The following is a 20273-nucleotide window of genomic DNA, read 5'->3' on the forward strand; positions in this document are numbered from 1 at the left end:
GTTTCTGTGAATGATGGTTTCACCATTATTTCCAAGCAAATAAGAAAACAAAAACAATAATTGTTCTGGGCACTGAGCACTGACAAATTACGTTATCACCAGAAGACATCAGATTAAAATGGTAAACATCCCCCAAATGGTTAAAGAAAGATGTAGAAATATGTATACTGGTTATTAGTTTGTTTTCTTTTTACAATGTATCAGTCATCAAAATGTAACTCGTTAACATGGCACTGTCCTTAGGTCACTTTCGTTCTAGGTGAGACTGACACTTTAATGAGTGAATGGGCACAGAAACAGAACTACAGTATCTCTTGGACCTCAAACAAAAGCGTTCTCACCTAACACAGTGATGTGAGCATATTCAGACCCAGATATCACACGGTCTGGAAACGTTAAGGACACGTCCGCTCTTGCAACATCACCTATCAGAGAGCAAAGTGGGACAGAGTCGCTGTTATCACTGCTGCACCAGAGCCACCAACAGAAATCTTGGGGCCAGGACAAATGAAAGGAGCAGCCCCCTCCCTGCCCCCCCTCTGTTATCCCCTTCCCTATTGGGAGTCCCTGTGGGTGGAGGAGATAAGGACCTGAAGGGAGCAGTTATGGACCTTGGGGAGTTGTTATTGTAAGGAATCCGCTCCACGGTTTACTGGTTACCTTACCTTGCAGACCGGTGCAGTTCTGGAACAGCTTTCCTGAGGTTTGCTGCAGCCTGGATTCACTCAAAGCAATACACACTCCCTCTGGTATCTACTGCAGCTGTGCAGCCTTTCATTGCAAACTATACTTGCATTCACTCATTAGGGGCAGGACCTTCACACCCCCGCCGGGGATTGGCCCGCTGGCCTTTAAGTATTGCTTGCCCATAATGCTCCTTGCCGAGCATAGTCCTTACTGGATGTCAACTGTTTTGCCACAAGCTCTCGCTTGTTCCCCTTTGCTGATACCAGGTCACGCCCTGCGTCCTTCAGCTTCCTTCAAGCCGTTTGTTCTCCAATGCTGATTCCAGGTTACGTCCTGCATCCTTCAGCTCCCTTCAAGCCGCTTGTTCCCCTGTGCTGAAGCAGAGATTCGTTCCTGCGTCCTTCAGCCTCCTGGATTCCTGCACTAAGTAGTGGTTTCGTCCCTGCGTTCTGCAGTCTCCTGGATTCCTGCACTGTAGCGGAGGTTTCCCTGTATCTACAGCTTCCTGGTTCCTGGGGCCTACTCTTTCCCTAATATAGAGAGGCCGTGTCCTGGTTCCTGCGCTGAAACAGTGGATTCCCTTGCCCGCTCAGGACTTTTTGCGCTGTAGCACTGGTGCACCCGTGCAGCTAGACGGTGTGCTATTCTGGTCTGCCTACCATCTCCTGTGACCAGCACCATGGGCCATGGTCGTCGCTCGTGCAAAGGCCAACCCCGCGCTCCTAAGCTGAAGCGGGTTTCTCCTATCTCCTTATTGCCGAACTCTTGCATGAACAATGTTTATCCTGACGTCTCCTGTTCTGACCCTGGCTTGTACAACGACGACGCTGTCTTCTCCAATCCTGATCCTGCGACATATGACTACGAACTGCGCAATCCGGATCAGCCTGCGCGGTCTCAGGTCGGTGCTTTTACAACCCCACCTCAGCCTCGCGGTCCGACCCTGGTTTGTGGCGAGCAGAACCCTGACAGTATGCTCGGCCCCACAAACTCGGACCCCGCTGAGGTAAGGGTTGGTACATTTTTTTCTGAAATCCTGTCCCGACCTATGGACCAGTCCCAGTATCAAGACTGGTATCTGTGCGATATCCTACCCCTAATGGAGGATCCATGTATGTTTGATGGTTTAACTCCTTTGCAAAAGAAATGCCGTAATGATCTCATTAGTAAGGCTTCCTGCCTCAGAGACTTAAAACAGTATTTTGCCACTTGTGTCCTCTCCCCTGATTCCCCTTCTCCCTGGGATAAGGTGAATTCTGTGAAACGGGCCAACGCCTGTAGGACACTCAATGCCCTGGCTTTGTCATTGGACATTCACGTAGTACTCCCGGACCCTTTCGTCATGGTGGCTCTCGCTCAGGGTACGCTGCATTTACTTTCCTCGGTATTGGACGTTCGCCTGTTAAAACAGGATCGCCTCCTGGCTGCCTACGCCGCCATTTGGCAGTTCCCCTCTGCTGCCAGTCCTGTCGCTAAACCGGGTGACGTATCTTCCTCTCCGGGAGATGATCAAACGGACCCATTAGCAATTTCTCCTAACGTTGTAACTGCCACGGTTCCTAGCCCTGATTGTATGCCCGTGTTCCTTGACTCCAATGATACGTCTACATTAACCCCTGCCAATCAGGTCTGTGAAGCTCCCCTGGAGTATACATGTGTTTCGCTAACCAACACTAAGGTTAGAATATCAGAGAATATGTCCCTTAGTTCTCCTATTTCTAGCTTTGAATCCCTCTCTCTAGGTCTTGAGGGTTTTCCAGCTTTAACCTCTGCTAGGCAGTCCTGTGTACTTTCCCCGTCAGAGAAAGAATCCCTTAGTTCTGTTCCCAGGGTCATTTCTGTATTAACCCCTGAGGGGCAGCTCTCTGAGTCTCCTTTGATAATTCCCTGTTCTCTGCCAGCCACGGTCACGCCCCTAGCTCCAGAGGAGAGATCCCTTCTCTCTCCTAATACAGAGAAAAAATTTCCTGTGTTTTACTCTCAGGCACTGTCTGCATTAACCCCTGTAAATTCTTGCTGCCTCCAAGTTAATGCCTTCGTTTTAGCCTCAGAGAATGAGTCCACAAGTCAGACAGCAGAGGTTGCATTGAGGGATTCCCATAACCGTACGGAGTCCCTAGATATTCTTTGCTATAAATCCCCTGCTTCAGCTCAAGTTTCCGCAGTTTCGTCTCCGGAGACTTCGGCTAAAGTTCTGGTTCCTGATAAATGTATTCAGGAGTCAGGTTTTTCCCTAAGCTTGCTCGCAGAGTTCCTTCTCCCGGGTGTTTTGCTGAACCAGCCTGTTGCCCACATAGCGGTGATCCCTGCTTCAGCGCATAGTTCCCACATTATGGAGTCTGCAGTAAGTTCTGGTTTCCCAGACATCCCTTACCAAATACCTACTTCAGAGACCAGTACAGTTATGATTAACCCCCGTGTACTGTCTGAGTTCTCCTCCTCTTTAAGCTTAGGGTTAAAGGCATACAGTAGTCTGTATGTCTCTCCTGGGGTTCATATTGTGTTCCCAGGAATGTTTGCGGACGCACGGTTTTCTCCCAAAAGTGACGCTTTTTCATATAGATCTGTAAAAAGCTTGCATACTGTTTCCCTTTTCGCTGAATTGTGTCTTACTAGTTTTGAGACTCTGAGAGGTAATAATTCTCCTTCTGATTCTGAGGCTCTTTCTATAAGGGGTATCCTGTCTGGGGGCTCTCCTGATTTCTCTCTCCAGGCTAATCCTTTGGGGATCAGCATATCTGCGGTCACTCCCTTAGTACTGTCTGAGGACACCATGCACATATTACAAGTCCTGGGGTTTAAATCTGAGCTTTTTAGCTGTCCTGCCTTTGCTGAAACCCAGTCCCTCAGTACTGTGTCTAAATATGTCCCAGCAAACATGGGGTTACTCGGGGGGGAGATTAAAGCTCCTGTCTTAAAGGGTATTTTTTCTCACATGTCCAGCAAAGTTAGAATCTCAGTAAGTGTTTCTATGTCACTTATCAATACATCTGATTTTTTCTCTAATCAAACCCAGATACCCTCACTATCGGTTAGGAGTCCTGTGATCAGAGATTTTGCACTAGAAAACACACCAATTCATGTTTTTGTCAGGTTAGGTACCCCTGTGGTTAGGGCCATTGCAGTTTTAGAGAAGACTCTTTGTACTCCTAAGGTGCATGTCATTAAGAGTTTTCATAGTTCATACTTGCTGCTTGTTGATTCTCAGGGCCCTGTCACTGAGGTACAGACTTCAGCTTCTGATGTTAGCTTCCCTCCCACCACTACCCTGGCTCTGCCTTTTTCTCAAGCTACTGATTTGAAGATCCCAAGGACTATTCCTGATTCACTGACAATATTATCTCCCAATGAAGATTTCCCAGTATTGGAGAGCTCTACTGTTGTTTGCTTCTCTGCTCCTGCTAAACCATGGTTTTGTCCCTCGGAATTTTCGGTTGCCCCTGTTATTTCCTCTCAGTTGGAAATACTCTGTACGTATCCCAAGATTTCGGTCCCTATGCCTGGTTTACTGCTTGCCTTGTCACCTTCCATACCAATACCGGGAGATGCTTCTAACCAGCCTATACCCTTACTAACCATTACCTGGGAGCCTTCTAGAGGAAAAATTCCTCGCAAATTCCAACATGCAGTGGTCAGCCAAGACTTTTTCTGTTACAAAGTTTCTCCTGGTGTATTCGATCAACTATCAGGGCCGCGGATCCTAGATTCAGGTTTCTTTATTAAGGACTGGGCTTTCAGTGGGGGTTCTTCTACCGTTTTTGCTCTGGAACTCTCTGGTTCTTCACAGCCCTGGATTTCCAAGACATTTTGCGAGGCAAGCCATGTACCAAGGATGTTTCCTCCATCAATCTTATATCCTAGAACTGTACTCACCAAAGAACTGCTCGTTTACGGATGCCCTTTCTACCTAAAGAATTTTAGGAACAACTCAATGTCCCCAAGGCCCATGGATGGTCCTGTCTGGCCACAGTTCTCACCGGGGGGTGGGGGTACACTAAGGACTAATCTTGAGTCTCTGGAGTACAACTCTAGCCCCAATCCTAGACGGTTCAGCAACAATTCCCGGGCCTCCAACTCTATGAGTGCTCATGTTCGCCCGGAGGTCTCGCGTGAAGGGGGGGGGTACTGTAAGGAATCCGCTCCACGGTTTACTGGTTACCTTACCTTGCAGACCGGTGCAGTTCTGGAACAGCTTTCCTGAGGTTTGCTGCAGCCTGGATTCACTCAAAGCAATACACACTCCCTCTGGTATCTACTGCAGCTGTGCAGCCTTTCATTGCAAACTATACTTGCATTCACTCATTAGGGGCAGGACCTTCACACCCCCGCCGGGGATTGGCCCGCTGGCCTTTAAGTATTGCTTGCCCATAATGCTCCTTGCCGAGCATAGTCCTTACTGGATGTCAACTGTTTTGCCACAAGCTCTCGCTTGTTCCCCTTTGCTGATACCAGGTCACGCCCTGCGTCCTTCAGCTTCCTTCAAGCCGTTTGTTCTCCAATGCTGATTCCAGGTTACGTCCTGCATCCTTCAGCTCCCTTCAAGCCGCTTGTTCCCCTGTGCTGAAGCAGAGATTCGTTCCTGCGTCCTTCAGCCTCCTGGATTCCTGCACTAAGTAGTGGTTTCGTCCCTGCGTTCTGCAGTCTCCTGGATTCCTGCACTGTAGCGGAGGTTTCCCTGTATCTACAGCTTCCTGGTTCCTGGGGCCTACTCTTTCCCTAATATAGAGAGGCCGTGTCCTGGTTCCTGCGCTGAAACAGTGGATTCCCTTGCCCGCTCAGGACTTTTTGCGCTGTAGCACTGGTGCACCCGTGCAGCTAGACGGTGTGCTATTCTGGTCTGCCTACCATCTCCTGTGACCAGCACCATGGGCCATGGTCGTCGCTCGCGCAAAGGCCAACCCCGCGCTCCTAAGCTGAAGCGGGTTTCTCCTATCTCCTTATTGCCGAACTCTTGCATGAACAATGTTTATCCTGACGTCTCCTGTTCTGACCCTGGCTTGTACAACGACGACGCTGTCTTCTCCAATCCTGATCCTGCGACATATGACTACGAACTGCGCAATCCGGATCAGCCTGCGCGGTCTCAGGTCGGTGCTTTTACAACCCCACCTCAGCCTCGCGGTCCGACCCTGGTTTGTGGCGAGCAGAACCCTGACAGTTATGGATCTGAGGTGGGGGGATAGTTAGGGACCTGAGGGTGGTTGTTATGGACCTGGAGGGGTTGGGCTTGTTAATGATCTGGGGGGGGGGCTAGGTGTGGACCTTGGGGAGAGGAATAAGAAGTAAGTATGGGCCTGGGGCTATAGGTAGGGCCAAATCAATGGGGGGGGGGGAGGGGACACAGATTATGTCTTCCTGCTTCCTTAGAGGAATAAGGGGGCCTGCTGGAGGGAGTACATGGAGGTACCTGACAGAGGGAGCCTCCCTTCCAGTGGCCTCCAGCAGGAATCAAATGAAATGGCACTGCTTGATAAATATGGCCTTATATGACTTACCTTTAGGACAGAGGAGGTTTGTCTGTGTCTTTTCCTCTAGAACTCCTCCAGGCTGCATAAGAAGATGGAAAACATGGGGGATATAAAGAGGAGATGAAAATAGAAATATAAGGGGGGTGGAGGAGGGGAGAGTGTGAGAAAGAAGAGAACAGAAGACAAAGACAGATCCCATTTAGAGGAAGATAAATGGATTGGTGAGCAGGATGAAAGGAAGAGGTGAGAGAGGGGAGAGCAGTACCCCACCAGTAACCGGTAGTTAATACCTTCTAATCCCTAGAATATGCCCATACAGATACACACCCTAGAACAGTCCCAAAGAACAAGAATCTCCCCTTTTTGAATTTGTAAAAATACTTTAAAACCCATCCTGGGTGAACATGTTAAGGTAACAGGAACCAGATAGGCCCTTGCCCCCGAGGAATTTATCCGCTTAAGATGTCCAGAGCTGGTTGATCATGTTCACGGACCCTTATTCCAAAGTCACAAATAAGGTTTCTGCGCTGGCGGAATTATAAACGCGGGAAGTGCAAGGCGTGCAATCATATGAAAAGTGGAAAACAGGTTGTCTCATCAGTAACACAAAAGAAATACCCCATTCGTAATTTCATTAATTGCTTTACAACACATGTTGTATACTTAATACAGTGTAGGTGCAATTTACAATATAGGAAATATTTAAATGGTATTGAAATTAAGGATATTAGAGCACTTGTGAAATATCAAAAACATTCCAAAATTGGTGGAAAAGGGACAGCCTATAACAGCACTTCTTAAACATTTCCAATATGTTCATAAATGTGAACCTAGCTCTCTAAAATGTATGGGTATTGAATGTATTCCAAAAACAGCAAGATAGGGTAATAGGGATTTATTCTTGCAGGAAAAAAAAGAACAATTTGGGATTTATACATTTGAGTCAAAATACCCAAAAGGGTTTAATGAATTAATTGAGCTAACCCCATTTTTACGATAGATTGGGGTTGTTACTGACTAATCCTGTGTTTTCATTAGTGTTTTCACCTTTGTTTAATCATATTTTTAGTCCATTTTTAAATATATCAATTTTATATATTTATATATGTTGTTAATGTATTTGTATGCATATGTACAGATTATGGCACTTTCGCAATATGTATTAGTCGGACATTCATATGTTAATAGGCTCTGCTTGCATATTTATATTTCACTGTTGCATTTTTTATATGGCGTACATTGATGGTTTATACCTGATTAATTTATATTACATTATGCACATTTAGTACTTCACATATCACTTTTGATTGTATATTTAGATTAATTTCTTGCTCCTTATTTGAGTATGTAGGATAGGGTAGGTTTAGTTGAAATTTATTAGCTAGTACAACTTATTGCACCTGTGTCACATCACATATTAACACATTTCTTTGTTATTGTAAGAGCCGATTGGTCGCTTGATGTCATTGGTTGTAGTGGATAATTTATGCGCATGTGCTGCCTATATGTTGCCTCCTGACGAAGCACGTGGTTGCGAAATGCGTAGAGGTCACGAGAGGCAGCCCTGCTCAGTTACCCATTGGCTGGAACGTGACAACCAGGAAGCGCCAGCGGAGAGAATTGTTTGCCGTGTGTTCGTGCAGTCCGGACAGTTCGCGTCCACCCAGAGCACCCGCTGCCGCCTGTGGTTAGCACCCGTTTCCCTCACTTGGGATTTTAAATCAATGTGTCTTAGAACTCCCATAGTGGATGCTAGTTTGACTATGTTTTTATTTAACCTGTGTTCTATTGTGCTTCACTGAAGTTTTTATTGGTTTAGTATACCCTTTGTGGGAGTAGCCATTTATATATTTGGTGTTAATGTTATGTGTTTTTTTGTGATTTATCATTTGATTTTCACATTATTTGATTTTTGTGTGGTGTATGTGACCTGATATTAAATATTGATTTAATTGCATTAATCTGTGGTGCGCTTGTGTGCATTGTTTTTCTCTGACCCTTATTCCACATTATCAGGCAAGCTCTGTGTTTTACATTACAAACCCCTATGACATCTGTTACCACTGGCAGACTTCTGATATCTAGGATGTCCTATCATTCTTATCTGAGGTTCTCTAGGATCTGCTAGCGCTGCCTGTCTGCTAATATTTGGCATCTTCTCCAATGCCTGTTTGAGGTTCTCTGTGAGTGCCTTTCATCGTGGCTACCCTGTGACATTTGACCTCTCACCTTCACAAGGAGGGTTTTCTCCAAAGCATCTCCCCTGCGTTTTTTCCCCAGTTCAAGGTCATTGCCCGTGCACGCCCCCTCCAGCTGCAGTGCACCACTGCTCACCAGGATGCTGACGATTCCTGAGAGAGCAAGATAAGAAGGGGTTAATGCGGGTTATCTTCCAGGAGACAAGATGAGTAAAAAAAGAAAAAAGTTGATGTTCTGCAACTCTCTCTACTGGGAAATGATTGGCAGAGAAATGCTCTGCCACTTTTGAGCAGCGAGGAAAACTTTTCAACTTTCTCAAGCAGTGTGCAAGGCTCTGTCTTTCTTTAGGAGCATGCATGCATTGTATTGTTTTTTTAAATATGTATTGGTGTTTTTTTTTTCTTTAGAATGTTTTTGGGTTTTTGGGTTTTATTTAGATGTATTGGTTTTTTTTTAGATGTATTGTAATTTTTTTTTTTTTTTAGTTGTGTTTTTTTTATGTATTGGGGGTGGGGTTAGATGTATTGTTTTTTTTTAGATGTATTTTTCTTTTTTTTTAGTTGTGTTTTTTTATGTATTGGGGGGTTTAGATGTATTGTTTTTTTTAAATATGTATTGGAGGGTATATGTATTGGGTATTTTATATGTATTGGGGAGGTGTTTTTTTGTATGTATTTGGGGTTTTTGAAAAATGTTTTGGGGTTTTATTTAGATGTATTGTGGGTTTTTTAGATGCATTGGGGGTTTATTTTTAGATGCATTGGGGTCTTTTTGATGGATTTGGGTGGGTTTTATATGTATTGTTTTTTTTTAAATATGTATATTGAGGGTTATATGTATTGGGGAGGTGTTTTTTTTTTAATGTATTTGGGGGTTGGTATTTATTTGGGGGTGTGGGGAGGTTGTATATAATCGGAGGGTGGTTTTTTTTTATATATGTATTTGGGGGTGGGAAGTGTTTTTGCATTGGGATGTGTTTTTTTTGGTATATATTGTGTGAGGGGTGAGGGAATGAGTGAGAGTGGGATAATTGACGGAAGGGGGAGAGCGAATTGAGATAGAGGGGAGAGAAATACATGGGAAGATGGAGAGAGATTGACAGGGCCCACAAGGTATGAAATGGGGGGGGGGGGGGGGATGGTCGTGAGGTGTGAAATGGGGCTCGCAACACTGCCAACAGGGGGGGACGGGGACGGTGACAACTGTAGTCCTGGGCCCTGGGAAATTTGTTTGCGGCCCTGAAAGCATGTGACACTACAGTACCCATCTTTGTAGCTGTGACATTCCACATGAAACTGGCTGTCTCATCTTCACAGATGCAGCTGTGCTGCTCTCTCCTGTTCTGGTCAGCTGTGAAATCCTCAGAGTCAGATAAAGCTACCACCACCTGTCACCAAAGGAGACAGGAAGGACAATGACATGAGAGCACTCACACTTGCCAAGTTATAAGACAAAATAAGAGCAGCTCCAGTCATCCAACTCTCCCACACAGCTGCATGGAACGGTAATCATGTTTATCAAACAGTTTCTATGATAGTGGTCCCAACACAAAAACATGTTTACATACATATTTTTCTCAATTAGAACATTTCATGTATAAGTCCTCAACTATCTTTATGATAACACAGGGCTTAATTCAGCAGATGAAGCGCAAGAAGAAACCACCAATGATGTACCATGCGTCCTTCCAGAAGAAGTGGCAAAAGTAAGAAAATCCATGAAGAATAGGAAGGCTCCAGGGGGAGATGGAATTCCATCTGAAATCTGGAAAGAAGCTGGGGAAGAAGTACAAGAAATCCTTGCAAAACTCTTGACATGCTCGTTGAAGAGCAGGAGAAAGCCAGGACGCTGGAGTAATGACATAGTTATTCTCATCCACAAGAGATGAGACAAAAAAAGACCTCAAGAACTACCGACAAAATTCATCTACTTCCAGTCACTTACAAAAATATTACGCAGATCCTCACTAATCGGCTACAACAGACCCTAGACTCTGCTCAGCCTAGAGAACAAGCGGAATTTTGTAGTGAATAAAACACAATGGACCACATCAAAGTTGTACAAGAAGTAGGACAAATTATCTAAATTCACCAGCTGGGCAGTGGTTCTTTCTGGGGAATCCTGTCACAACCTTTACATGTCTCGCTCCATGGGATCTGTGCTGCGGGAGGCAGCGCTGCATCCTTTGTACGTACCAGCATGCACTGCTTCAGGTAGTTAAAAACCAATGCTTTGAGCTGGAACTCCTCCCTGTGCACCACGGAGTGGGGAAGCATTAGGTCAATGAAGTAGGGTTTGAAGGTGGTAAGGCTGACTTCATGGGCCTCCCCAAAACCCGAGTGCCCCAGGCAGAATGCATCTGTCACCCACTCGGTGATACTGTGTGGGGTGGTGAGGTTCAGTTGTGACCTCCCCTCCAAGCTGGGAGAGAAGAGCAGAAGGTTACCATCCTGTACTAATAACAGCTTTGCCTCTAGTTACCCAGCATCCTGTACTAATCACAGCTTTGCCTCTAGTTACCCAGCATCCTGTACTAATCACAGCTTTTCTTCTAGTTACCCAGTATCCTGTACTAATCACAGCTTTACCTCTAGTTACCCAGTATCATGTACTAATCACAGCTTTACCTCTAGTTACCCAGCATCCTGAACTAATCACAGATGTTCCTCTAGTTTCCCAGTATCCTGTACTAATCACAGCTTTACCTCTAGTTACCCAGTATCCTGTACTAATCACAGCTTTACCTCTAGTTACCCAGTATCCTGTACTAATCACAGCTTTACCTCTAGCTGCCAGCATCCTGTACTAATCACAGCTTTACCTCTAGTTGCCAGCATCCTGTACTAATCACAGCTTTGCCTCTAGTTACCCAGCATCCTGTACTAATCAGAAATCGACACACATACAGTAGCATTTGTGTACAAATCATAGCTCTGCTTCTGCATATTGTAACAACCCCAGTTATGCCTCTATACTTTTACTAAAGAAGGAATCGGTAATAACATACAAGTAATACAACTAAGTTGAGTTATATTTAGGGTTGCCAGACGGCTTCTCCAAAAATACTGGACACAATGGTTAAAGGTGTGACGCACTCGAGATACATACATACACACACACACCTCACCTACTTATCTCTGCTACATGCTGTTTTCTCCTCCTAATTACATATATTCTGTGTAGGTACCTGCATTCGGCTATGACATGACGTTGACTGCAGGCTTATAACGCTTTGACCAAAGGGTTTAACTTAATAACCTTTATTCATGAAATCACTATTTTATTTTAGCCTAATTGGTAGGAGCGCAGGAATCGTTCTTTTTGTTTTTCTATATGTAAGGCCTATCTTTTTACCTGCAGCAAACTTCTATAGGGAGGAGCGCGGTATTATGTACAGTTTCTCACTAATATTAGGCATTCCTTTTCCTTGCTGCATACTCCATAAGGGCATTTTAATATAGAGTCACTGAAACGTCATAATGGTAGGTTTATTGGCTCATCTGCTTTAGGCTGAGTCCCCCCTGGCGCTGAGCGCGCTCATGCTTGGAGAGCACTCCAAGCATGAGCGCCGGGTGTCCTGATTGTACGCGCGCGCGGGGGAGGGGGCATTGCGGGTAGTTGAGCGCGGGTAAGTATAGGTTTTTTGTTTACCTAAGTGCCGATCGCGGCTGAGCGTGTGTCCCCGCGCACGAGCGCCGCGTGAGCGGGGACTTACATATATCTATATATGTAAGTCCCTGCCGCAAGCACCGCCCGATCAGCGCTAGCGGGGACTTTGCCTTACATAGCAGTTCCTTGGAGGTGTATGTCTCCTCCCTTCAGGACAGAGCCCCTACCAATTTTCCTATTAGAACAGGTATATTACACTTCAGTGTCAGTCTGCACATCACCCTCCAAGAGTTTGTGAATGTATAAGGCTGACAGAAAGAAATATATATAAGTTTTATTACTGTATATTCACACCAGGGAATTTGTGCACCCACAGTTTACCTCTATAGTAAGGTAACTATGATACTGGCTTTGGTCAGCTTTTAATTGCACTACTCACAAAAATATGCTTTATTTAAGCCCTTCAAGGCTTGGGACCCCATCAGGGCATTGTCCATGGGACAATAATTACACATATTCAGTGTAGGTACCTGCAAATTTGGTTATGCCTTGACGTTGGCTGCAGGCTTATAACGCTTTGACCAAAGGGTTTAACTTAATAACCCTTATTTATGAAATCACCATTTTATTTTAGCCTAATTGGTAGGAGTGCACGAATCATTATTTTTATACTTTTACTAAAGAAGGAATCGATAATAACAGATACAGGTAATACAATTAAGTTGAGGTATATTTAGGGTTAACAAAACACAGAACCCCAGCAAGCTCTTTTTGGAAACCCCTGAGCCCCCACAAAATATATATATGTATATGTGTCAAAATGGAGTGCTATTGAGCGTGGCATATGTACAGTATACAACAGACGACAGAGAAGCCCAATGCTACATCCAACATGACAGAAATACACAGTAAAATACTTATATATTCTCTTGAAATAGGGTCATTTAGTTTAACCCTTTGGCCAAAGCGTTGTAAGCTTGCGAGCCACGTCAAGGCAGACACCTGTTCGCAAGTCCTAACACTACCAGATAAAATACTTATATATCTCTATTAGGATTAAAATTCTCATTTACCTCTATTAGGAGGGAGAAAGACCACAGTGGGTCTATATCCAGCAGAATGAGGAACTTGCAAACTAGGGAAGTGGGGAGGGGCGAGCTTAAAACCTGGGAAGGAGGAGCCACTAACCTCCACCAGCTGGAACAGCTGAGAATGGGTTAACAAAACACAGAACCCCAGCAAGCTCTTTTTGGAAACCCCTGAGCCCCCACAAAATATATATGTATATGTGTCAAAATGGAGTGCTATTGAGTGTGGCATATGTATACAACAGACGACAGAGAAGCCCAATGCTACATCCAACATGTAACTTCTCAGCTGTTCCAGCTGGTGGAGGTTAGTGGCTCCTCCTTCCCAGGTTTTAAGCTCGCCCCTCCCCACTTCCCTAGTTTGCAAGTTCCTCATTCTGCTGGATATAGACCCACTGTGGTCTTTCTCCCTCCTAATAGAGGTAAATGAGAATTTTAATCCTAATAGAGGTATATTAGTATTTTATCTGGTAGTGTTAGGACTTGCGAACAGGTGTCTGCCTTGACGTGGCTCGCAAGCTTACAACGCTTTGGCCAAAGGGTTAAACTAAATGACCCTATTTCAAGAGAATATATCAGTATTTTACTGTGTATTTCTGTCATGTTGGATGTAGCATTGGGCTTCTCTGTCGTCTGTTGTATATTTAGGGTTACCAGACGGCTTCTCCAAAAATACAGGACAGAATGGTTAAAGGTGTGACGCGCTACACACACACACAGACACACACACACACACACACACACACACACACACACACACACACACACACACACACACACACACACACACACACACACACACACACACACACACACATCTCCACTACATGCTGTTTTCTCCTTCTTTTAGCTACACCCCCAGGCTCCTGACACCTCTTCCTGATCGCTGCTTCTGGGTAATGCAGCCAATCATGATGGAGGAAGCTGGCCAGCCCCCTCACAACAGTCCTGCTCTCTGCTGCTCAGGGAAATCCCATGCGCCCCCCCTACCCCCACAAGCTGGTCAGGTCACTAAGTCCACAGATGTAACACCGGACATGCACATGTCCAGTATTAACTCTAATTTTTTACTGGACAGTCTGTACAAATATAGGACAGTCCGGTTCAATACTGGACACCTGGCAACCCTAGTGATATTGGGTTGCTCTATCTAGCAGTAAAGGGTTTGGCAGAGCAATGCTCTGTAGACTTCTCACCCCACAGACACCAGATCATATAACCACGTCTCTGGGAAGAATTTTCGGATTGAAGGTTTCTGTGACTCCTTATTTGCCTTGGAATCTGTGGGGGGGAAAGATGAAGGTGAGGTGGGGTCGGGGAGGGGGGAGTTACTGGCAAAGTAGAGGGAAAAGGGGAGATCGAGAATAAAGATGGGGTGGAGAGACAGAGAGATGTAGAGACAGAGGCAAAGGGGAAGAAAGATATAAAGAAAGACAAAAATAAGAGAGAAAAGAGATGAGATGGAGAAAGAGAAATGTGAACCATGGCGGTCTCCGCACCAAGGCAGAAAAAGTGAGTTTTGACACATTTTGGAGAACACTGGCACCTTACACCTTCTGCAGATCGTTACAAATCAGAAAGTTTTGGCACCATAAACGTGACAGATTTTTTAAATGCAGATTGAAGGAAGACAAAGGTGCAGAATTTGCTACATCTCATTATAATCTGTGTCATGTAATGCCTCCCAGTCCCACGCTGACCGAACAGAGAGCGAAAACTGGAATTCGACACATTGATGCAAAGACACAGGATGGATATGCTACTTGCATTGATTATGCTTCAAATGTGCCTTGAAGCAGCAGTCAATCCTAAACTCAAATGTTTTTTTTAACCTTATATGAAACCAAGAGTGCCCGGAAGAGTGGCTCTCAAATGTCTGGGGACCCCACAATTGCTAAGATATTAAAACAAATGTAATGGCTTTCAATTGGCCACCAGAGTGAGGCAGACCCTGGCAGCCATATTGTTTGTCGTGGTAAGAATTCTTGGAAGGAAATATAAAATTAAATATGTTAGGAAGCAGGGGAGATGCAGTTCAGGGGCGGATGGAGATGCAGTTCAGGGGGTGGGTGGAGATGCAGTTCAGGGGCGGGTGGAGATGCAGTTCAGGGGCGGGTGGAGATACAGTTCAGTGGCGGTTGGAGATGCAGTTCAGGGGCGGGTGGAGATGCAGTTCAGGGGCGGGTGGAGATGCAGTTCAGGGGCGGGTGGAGATGCAGTTCAGGGGCGGTTGGAGATGCAGTTCAGGGGCGGTTGGAGATGCAGTTCAGGGGCGGGTGGAGATGCAGTTCAGGGGTGGGTGAAAATGCAGTTCAGGGGGCGGGTGAAAATGCAGTTCAGGGGGCGGGTGAAAATGCAGTTCAGGGGCGGGTGGAGATGCAGTTCAGGGGCGGGAGGAGATGCAGTTCAGGGGCTGGTGGAGATGCAGTTCAGGAGGCGGGTGGAGATGCAGCTCAGGGGGCGGGTGAAGATGCAGTTCAGGGGCGGGTGGAGATGCAGTTCAGGGGCGGGTGGAGATGCAGTTCAGGGGCGGGTGGAGATGCAGTTCAGGGGCGGGTGGAGATGCAGTTCAGGGGCGGGTGGAGATGCAGTTCAGGGGCGGGTGGAGATGCAGTTCAGGGGGCGGGTGGAGATGCAGTTCAGGGGCGGGTGGAGATGCAGTTCAGGGGCGGGTGGAGATGCATTTCAGGGGGTGGGTGGGACTGTGGTTCTACTCCGGGACACATATTGTTTCAAATAAGGTAAAATTAAAAATATGTACAAAAATGAGCAGCACAGATTGCAGCATTAATACATCACCCCAAACTCTGACATGAAGAACACGTTTACATATAAAGAAATAAATGCAAGAGGCACAGATTAGAGAGAAGCTGTAACAGATCTGAGCAGAATAGGGGCCCTGTCTTGGTTGGTTCTTATGCACCAGTCATTGCTACATTCGAATCCAGCTTCTTATCAAGAGAAATTCTCCTTGTGGCCTCAGTAACTTTGCAGGTAACTGGCTTTCGGATCTTGGTGTTGGTGAAAACCTTCAGGCTGCTCTCCTGAGTGGGATTAAAGAGGGAGGAGAGCGAATTGGAGTCTTCACAGCTATATATTACATGAAGAAGCCATAAAGGACCACAATTTCTAATCGTGCTATGCCACAAATACCTTCTGGCAAGACACCTAACCTCAGCAGAATGAGGTGTATAAGGTGTCTTCGGCACCCTTTGTTATAGCACTATGTAGTAAATATTGGCCAGAATACAATCAGTGCTGCAGCCGGTCACAGCACAACATCAAAGCTGGATTGTGAGTTGGGAGGGGGGAGCAAGGGGGGTTGCAGAGAGAGCAGGCAGCAGAGGCTGGGGGCGGAACTGAGGTGCAGAGCGCTGCCCACCCCTGCTCTCTGTGACATCCGGGGGAGGAGTTACTATGTGCTGCTGTGGGAAGGTATGCTGTGTGTGTTTGTGTGTCAGTTTGTTGTGCGTGTTTCAGTGTGTCAGTATGCTTCAGTGTGTCAGTATGCTGTGTGTGTTTGTGTGCACATTTGTCAGTTACAGTTTGCTCTGTCAGTGTGCTATTTGTGATTCAGGGTGTGTCTTCTGTGTGTACCTCAGTATCTGTCAGTGTGCTGTGTGTACCTCAGTATCTGTCAGTGTGCTGTGTGTGCCTCAGTATTTGTCAGTGTGCTGTGTGTGCCTCAGTATCTGTCAGTGTGCTGTGTGTGCCTCAGTATCTGTCAGTGTGCGCCTCAGTATCTGTCAGTGTGCTGTGTGTGCCTCAGTATCTGTCAGTGTGCTGTGTGTGCCTCAGTGCCTGTCAGTGTGCTGTGTGTGCCTCAGTATCTGTCAGTGTGCTGTGTGTGCCTCAGTATCTGTCAGTGTGCTGTGTGTGCCTCAGTGCAAGCAATTGAGGTAACACGTGACAACAATATTTTTATGAGAGCATTTTTTAAATCGTTTCTGTCATTCTTTACATAGTTGTATATAGTTAACTGTATTAAAAGAAGAAGTTACCGTGCTGTGTATACTGTACACCAGTATTTATCAACCACTTGTGTGTGTGGGGGGGGGGGGAGTTTATTATAGTGTGCGTGTAGGTGGTTATTCTAATTTGTGTTGTGGGGGGGAGGGGGAGTACTGTATTAGAGGGGTAATTGTATGTGTGTGGGGAAATTCTGTGCGTGTGTGTGTGTGTGGCCAGGGGGCAGAGGGGGAAATGAATGCGAGGAGGGGAGGATTGAGGGAGCTGGATTGAGTGAGGGAGGAGGTGTAAGAGGGGAGAGAGAAATACATGATGAGAGAGGGGTGAATTGAGGAGATATAAAGAGGGGGTTGCTTGCAGGGCCACCAACACACTGGGGGAGGAGGGGTGTGGGCGATGGAAACGTCTGAATCTACGGAATATCTTCACTCATAATGGGGCCCTGAAAACAAGTTTGCCTGGGGGCCCGCACATGTCTAGCTACGCCACTGAGTAGGGGGCTGGACTCTTGTAGTTCACAGACTGAAAGGGTGCACCACACAACAGACATAATGGACTAGTGGACATGGCGGAGGAGACTTCATGACTACCACCACCCACTGGGTGTGCTTCCTCTTGGCAAATGATACAGTGTGTTGGAGGTGGTGGTGTTGGCGCTGTTGCAAAGGCCCGGATACATCAAACTGTGGTATTAGCACCCCAAAAAGTGCAGTATTTTTATAGTGCAATATATCAACGTTGAACCGCCAACAAATAACGCACTTTTTATCGGATTCAATGAAAAAAGAGGTCTAATACCACTTTTTTTTGGTAGTAACTGCTATTCATCATGTTCTAATATTTCTCAGAACTGGAATGATGCCAGAATTACGGCAAATATTATATCACCTACTCTAGGCTGGTGTTAGCCCTGTCTTTTCTATGTATATAATGGCCAATATACCAGCCATTACATACATAGGAAAGATAAGCTAAAACAACCTGAATGGATGATAAAATAGTAATTAAAATACATTACAGTGCAATTTAACCCCTGCGTAGACCAAGTGGTAATCTAGTCATGTTCTTTCATGACTACTGTAGCTCGCCAAACATAAAAATACACTATTTAACCCGCTTGGCTATCTAAGTGGCTAGTAAAATATTGTTATGCAATGCTTTACTAACCGCTACGGTAACCATTGGGTTATCCCCTTCCGTCACGCCCCCCCCCCCCAGGAGGCCTAACCACCCACTCTCGAGAAACTACTCGCACCCAGTAAATTATTACCACAATGTTGATGAATCCCATCTTAAAATTGTGGTAATAACACCCGTAATTTTTTTTTCTTTTTACTGAGTGTGCGACATTTACTCCACTTTTAATGAGTTTGATGTATCTGGGCCCAAAATGGAGGGAGTCTGCAGCAGCGCTTATCGGAGGTATGCTATCCTACGGTATGTGTGCAGGATCAGATGATCCACAAAGCACCTGATATTGTTTTGGATCTACTTCCCTGCATAACACCTAGCAAGCTTGCTCTCTCTCTCTCTCTCTCTCTCTCCCAGTCCCAAATAACACCGACAGGGGATGGAGCTGCAGGTACTTTTATAGACAATGATTGAACTATTTAATTGAAGCAAATGTCCGATCAAAGCAAACTTGAAAAAGTTAAATAATGATTACAAATCCTGGGGCAGCAATAAAACAGAAAAATAACATACTTTGGACAAGTTGAACAGTTCTGCTGGAACTTTTGATACACAATATTTTGGTAAAATTTCAATCGAATAGTCATTTTTTTTAAAAATTCCAATAAAACCCCATGCAAACCTTATCTCACAAATTATATACTATGAGTGCTATGTAAGGAAAACATATAATTACATGGATCCCATATGGAAGAATTGGTGCATACCTTAAACAAGCTGTATACATCAGCTTCACTCTGATACCAGGGGGCCCAAAGTTTGGAGCGTTTCGATCGGGAGTTTTGGTCAGGATCAGTCTCCAGACATGGGTATCTTTCAAAATCCTCAATAGTATATGGGAAGCCGCGCTTATTGATCTCCGAGAACATATTCATCCATCTGGCCTGAGGATACAGAGAAACCCGATGTTAAATTAGCTTGTTGTCTCACTGTTCTGCAGGTTTACTGCGTAAAGGGGTGTTTAATGTGTTACAGTGAGTCTGATACCCTGTGATACAGTGTATATAGTATGTGAATAGGAGAGAGGCTGCACGGGGTCATATAAATATCAATGTGTAGAACGCCAGTGCATCAGAATAAATAAGTCCTTTAGTAACCTTTAAGCATCTGCAACAGGAATGCTCCCAATAAACTGTGGTATATAATAAAGTTGCCCTAATAGGGTTAGGGGACCAGTACTTAATGCCTTAGGCACCAATAAGTAGTACAAGCATTGTCCCATACAGTGAGAAATAGGGTATGGCACGTGTCCACCTACGCGTTTCGGGCTCTACACCCGACAATCCGGCTCTTGCAAAGCAAAGCTAACACCAAGGGTTGGAGATAGTGGTCCACGTACCGTGACAGACCATCTCCCAAAGATCCAATACTAGAGACAATAGGTCTCCCAGGAGGGGAAACCACTGTCTTATGGATCTTTGGGAGATGGTGGAACACAGCCATATCCTATTACATTTACATGTACATTTCTGCTTGTTTTTAACTTTTGCAGGAATATGCTAACTCAAATTGTATTTGATACAAATCATGTTTTATTGGTTCTTATGCATCCCTTGTAATTTTCACATACCCCTGGGTTCTAATATTGGGTTATTAGTAGTCAAGTAAATGAATAAAGCGCTTTTCTATTTTCCATTATGTTACTGATGTGTATATGGGATCTGGAGCTGTGTAAAATAAATTCTTGTTTTTGCCGTTTTAATCTGTGTGTTTTCGTTGTGCAAATTATTGCTCCTTCTAAAATAAATTTTTCTTGTTTAGGAGTTATATACATTTTTTAAACATTAGATTAATGTTACATAATTTCTTTATATATTTTTTATGTATTCTTTTTTATATATATCTTTTTTTTCACATTTTTTTCTTACATTTCTTGTTCTTTTAAATGTCTCGTTTGCACTATGTGAGGAAGCCGAAAAACTGACGTCACAGGTTATACAGTTACTGTATGTTATGTTAGTTTTCAATAAAGTTGTTCATATTGATAAGATCACTGGCCAACCGGAGGGCTTTTCCTTAGAGTTTATACACTACTGGCATGATATAGGGACTTGTTGGTCTC

The 20273-nt window shown here is 45.0% G+C and overlaps 1 protein-coding gene across 1 annotated transcript in view; it reads right to left on the reverse strand.

The window, feature by feature from the left end:
- LOC142501948 (alpha-2-macroglobulin-like protein 1) overlaps positions 1–20273 on the reverse strand; it is a 72473-nt gene that overhangs the window by 15535 nt on the left and 36665 nt on the right. Inside the window, exons 16-23 of the mRNA XM_075612578.1 lie at positions 18919–19095; positions 15975–16095; positions 14248–14332; positions 10550–10775; positions 9618–9741; positions 8385–8506; positions 6183–6234; positions 342–425 (exon numbers count right to left, since the gene is read on the reverse strand). Of these exons, the coding sequence (XP_075468693.1) occupies positions 342–425; positions 6183–6234; positions 8385–8506; positions 9618–9741; positions 10550–10775; positions 14248–14332; positions 15975–16095; positions 18919–19095 (991 nt within the window). The remainder of the gene's footprint in view (positions 1–341; positions 426–6182; positions 6235–8384; positions 8507–9617; positions 9742–10549; positions 10776–14247; positions 14333–15974; positions 16096–18918; positions 19096–20273) is intronic.

The sequence above is a fragment of the Ascaphus truei genome, chromosome 8 (assembly GCF_040206685.1).
Source record: "Ascaphus truei isolate aAscTru1 chromosome 8, aAscTru1.hap1, whole genome shotgun sequence".
In the NCBI taxonomy this organism is placed as follows: domain Eukaryota; kingdom Metazoa; phylum Chordata; class Amphibia; order Anura; family Ascaphidae; genus Ascaphus; species Ascaphus truei.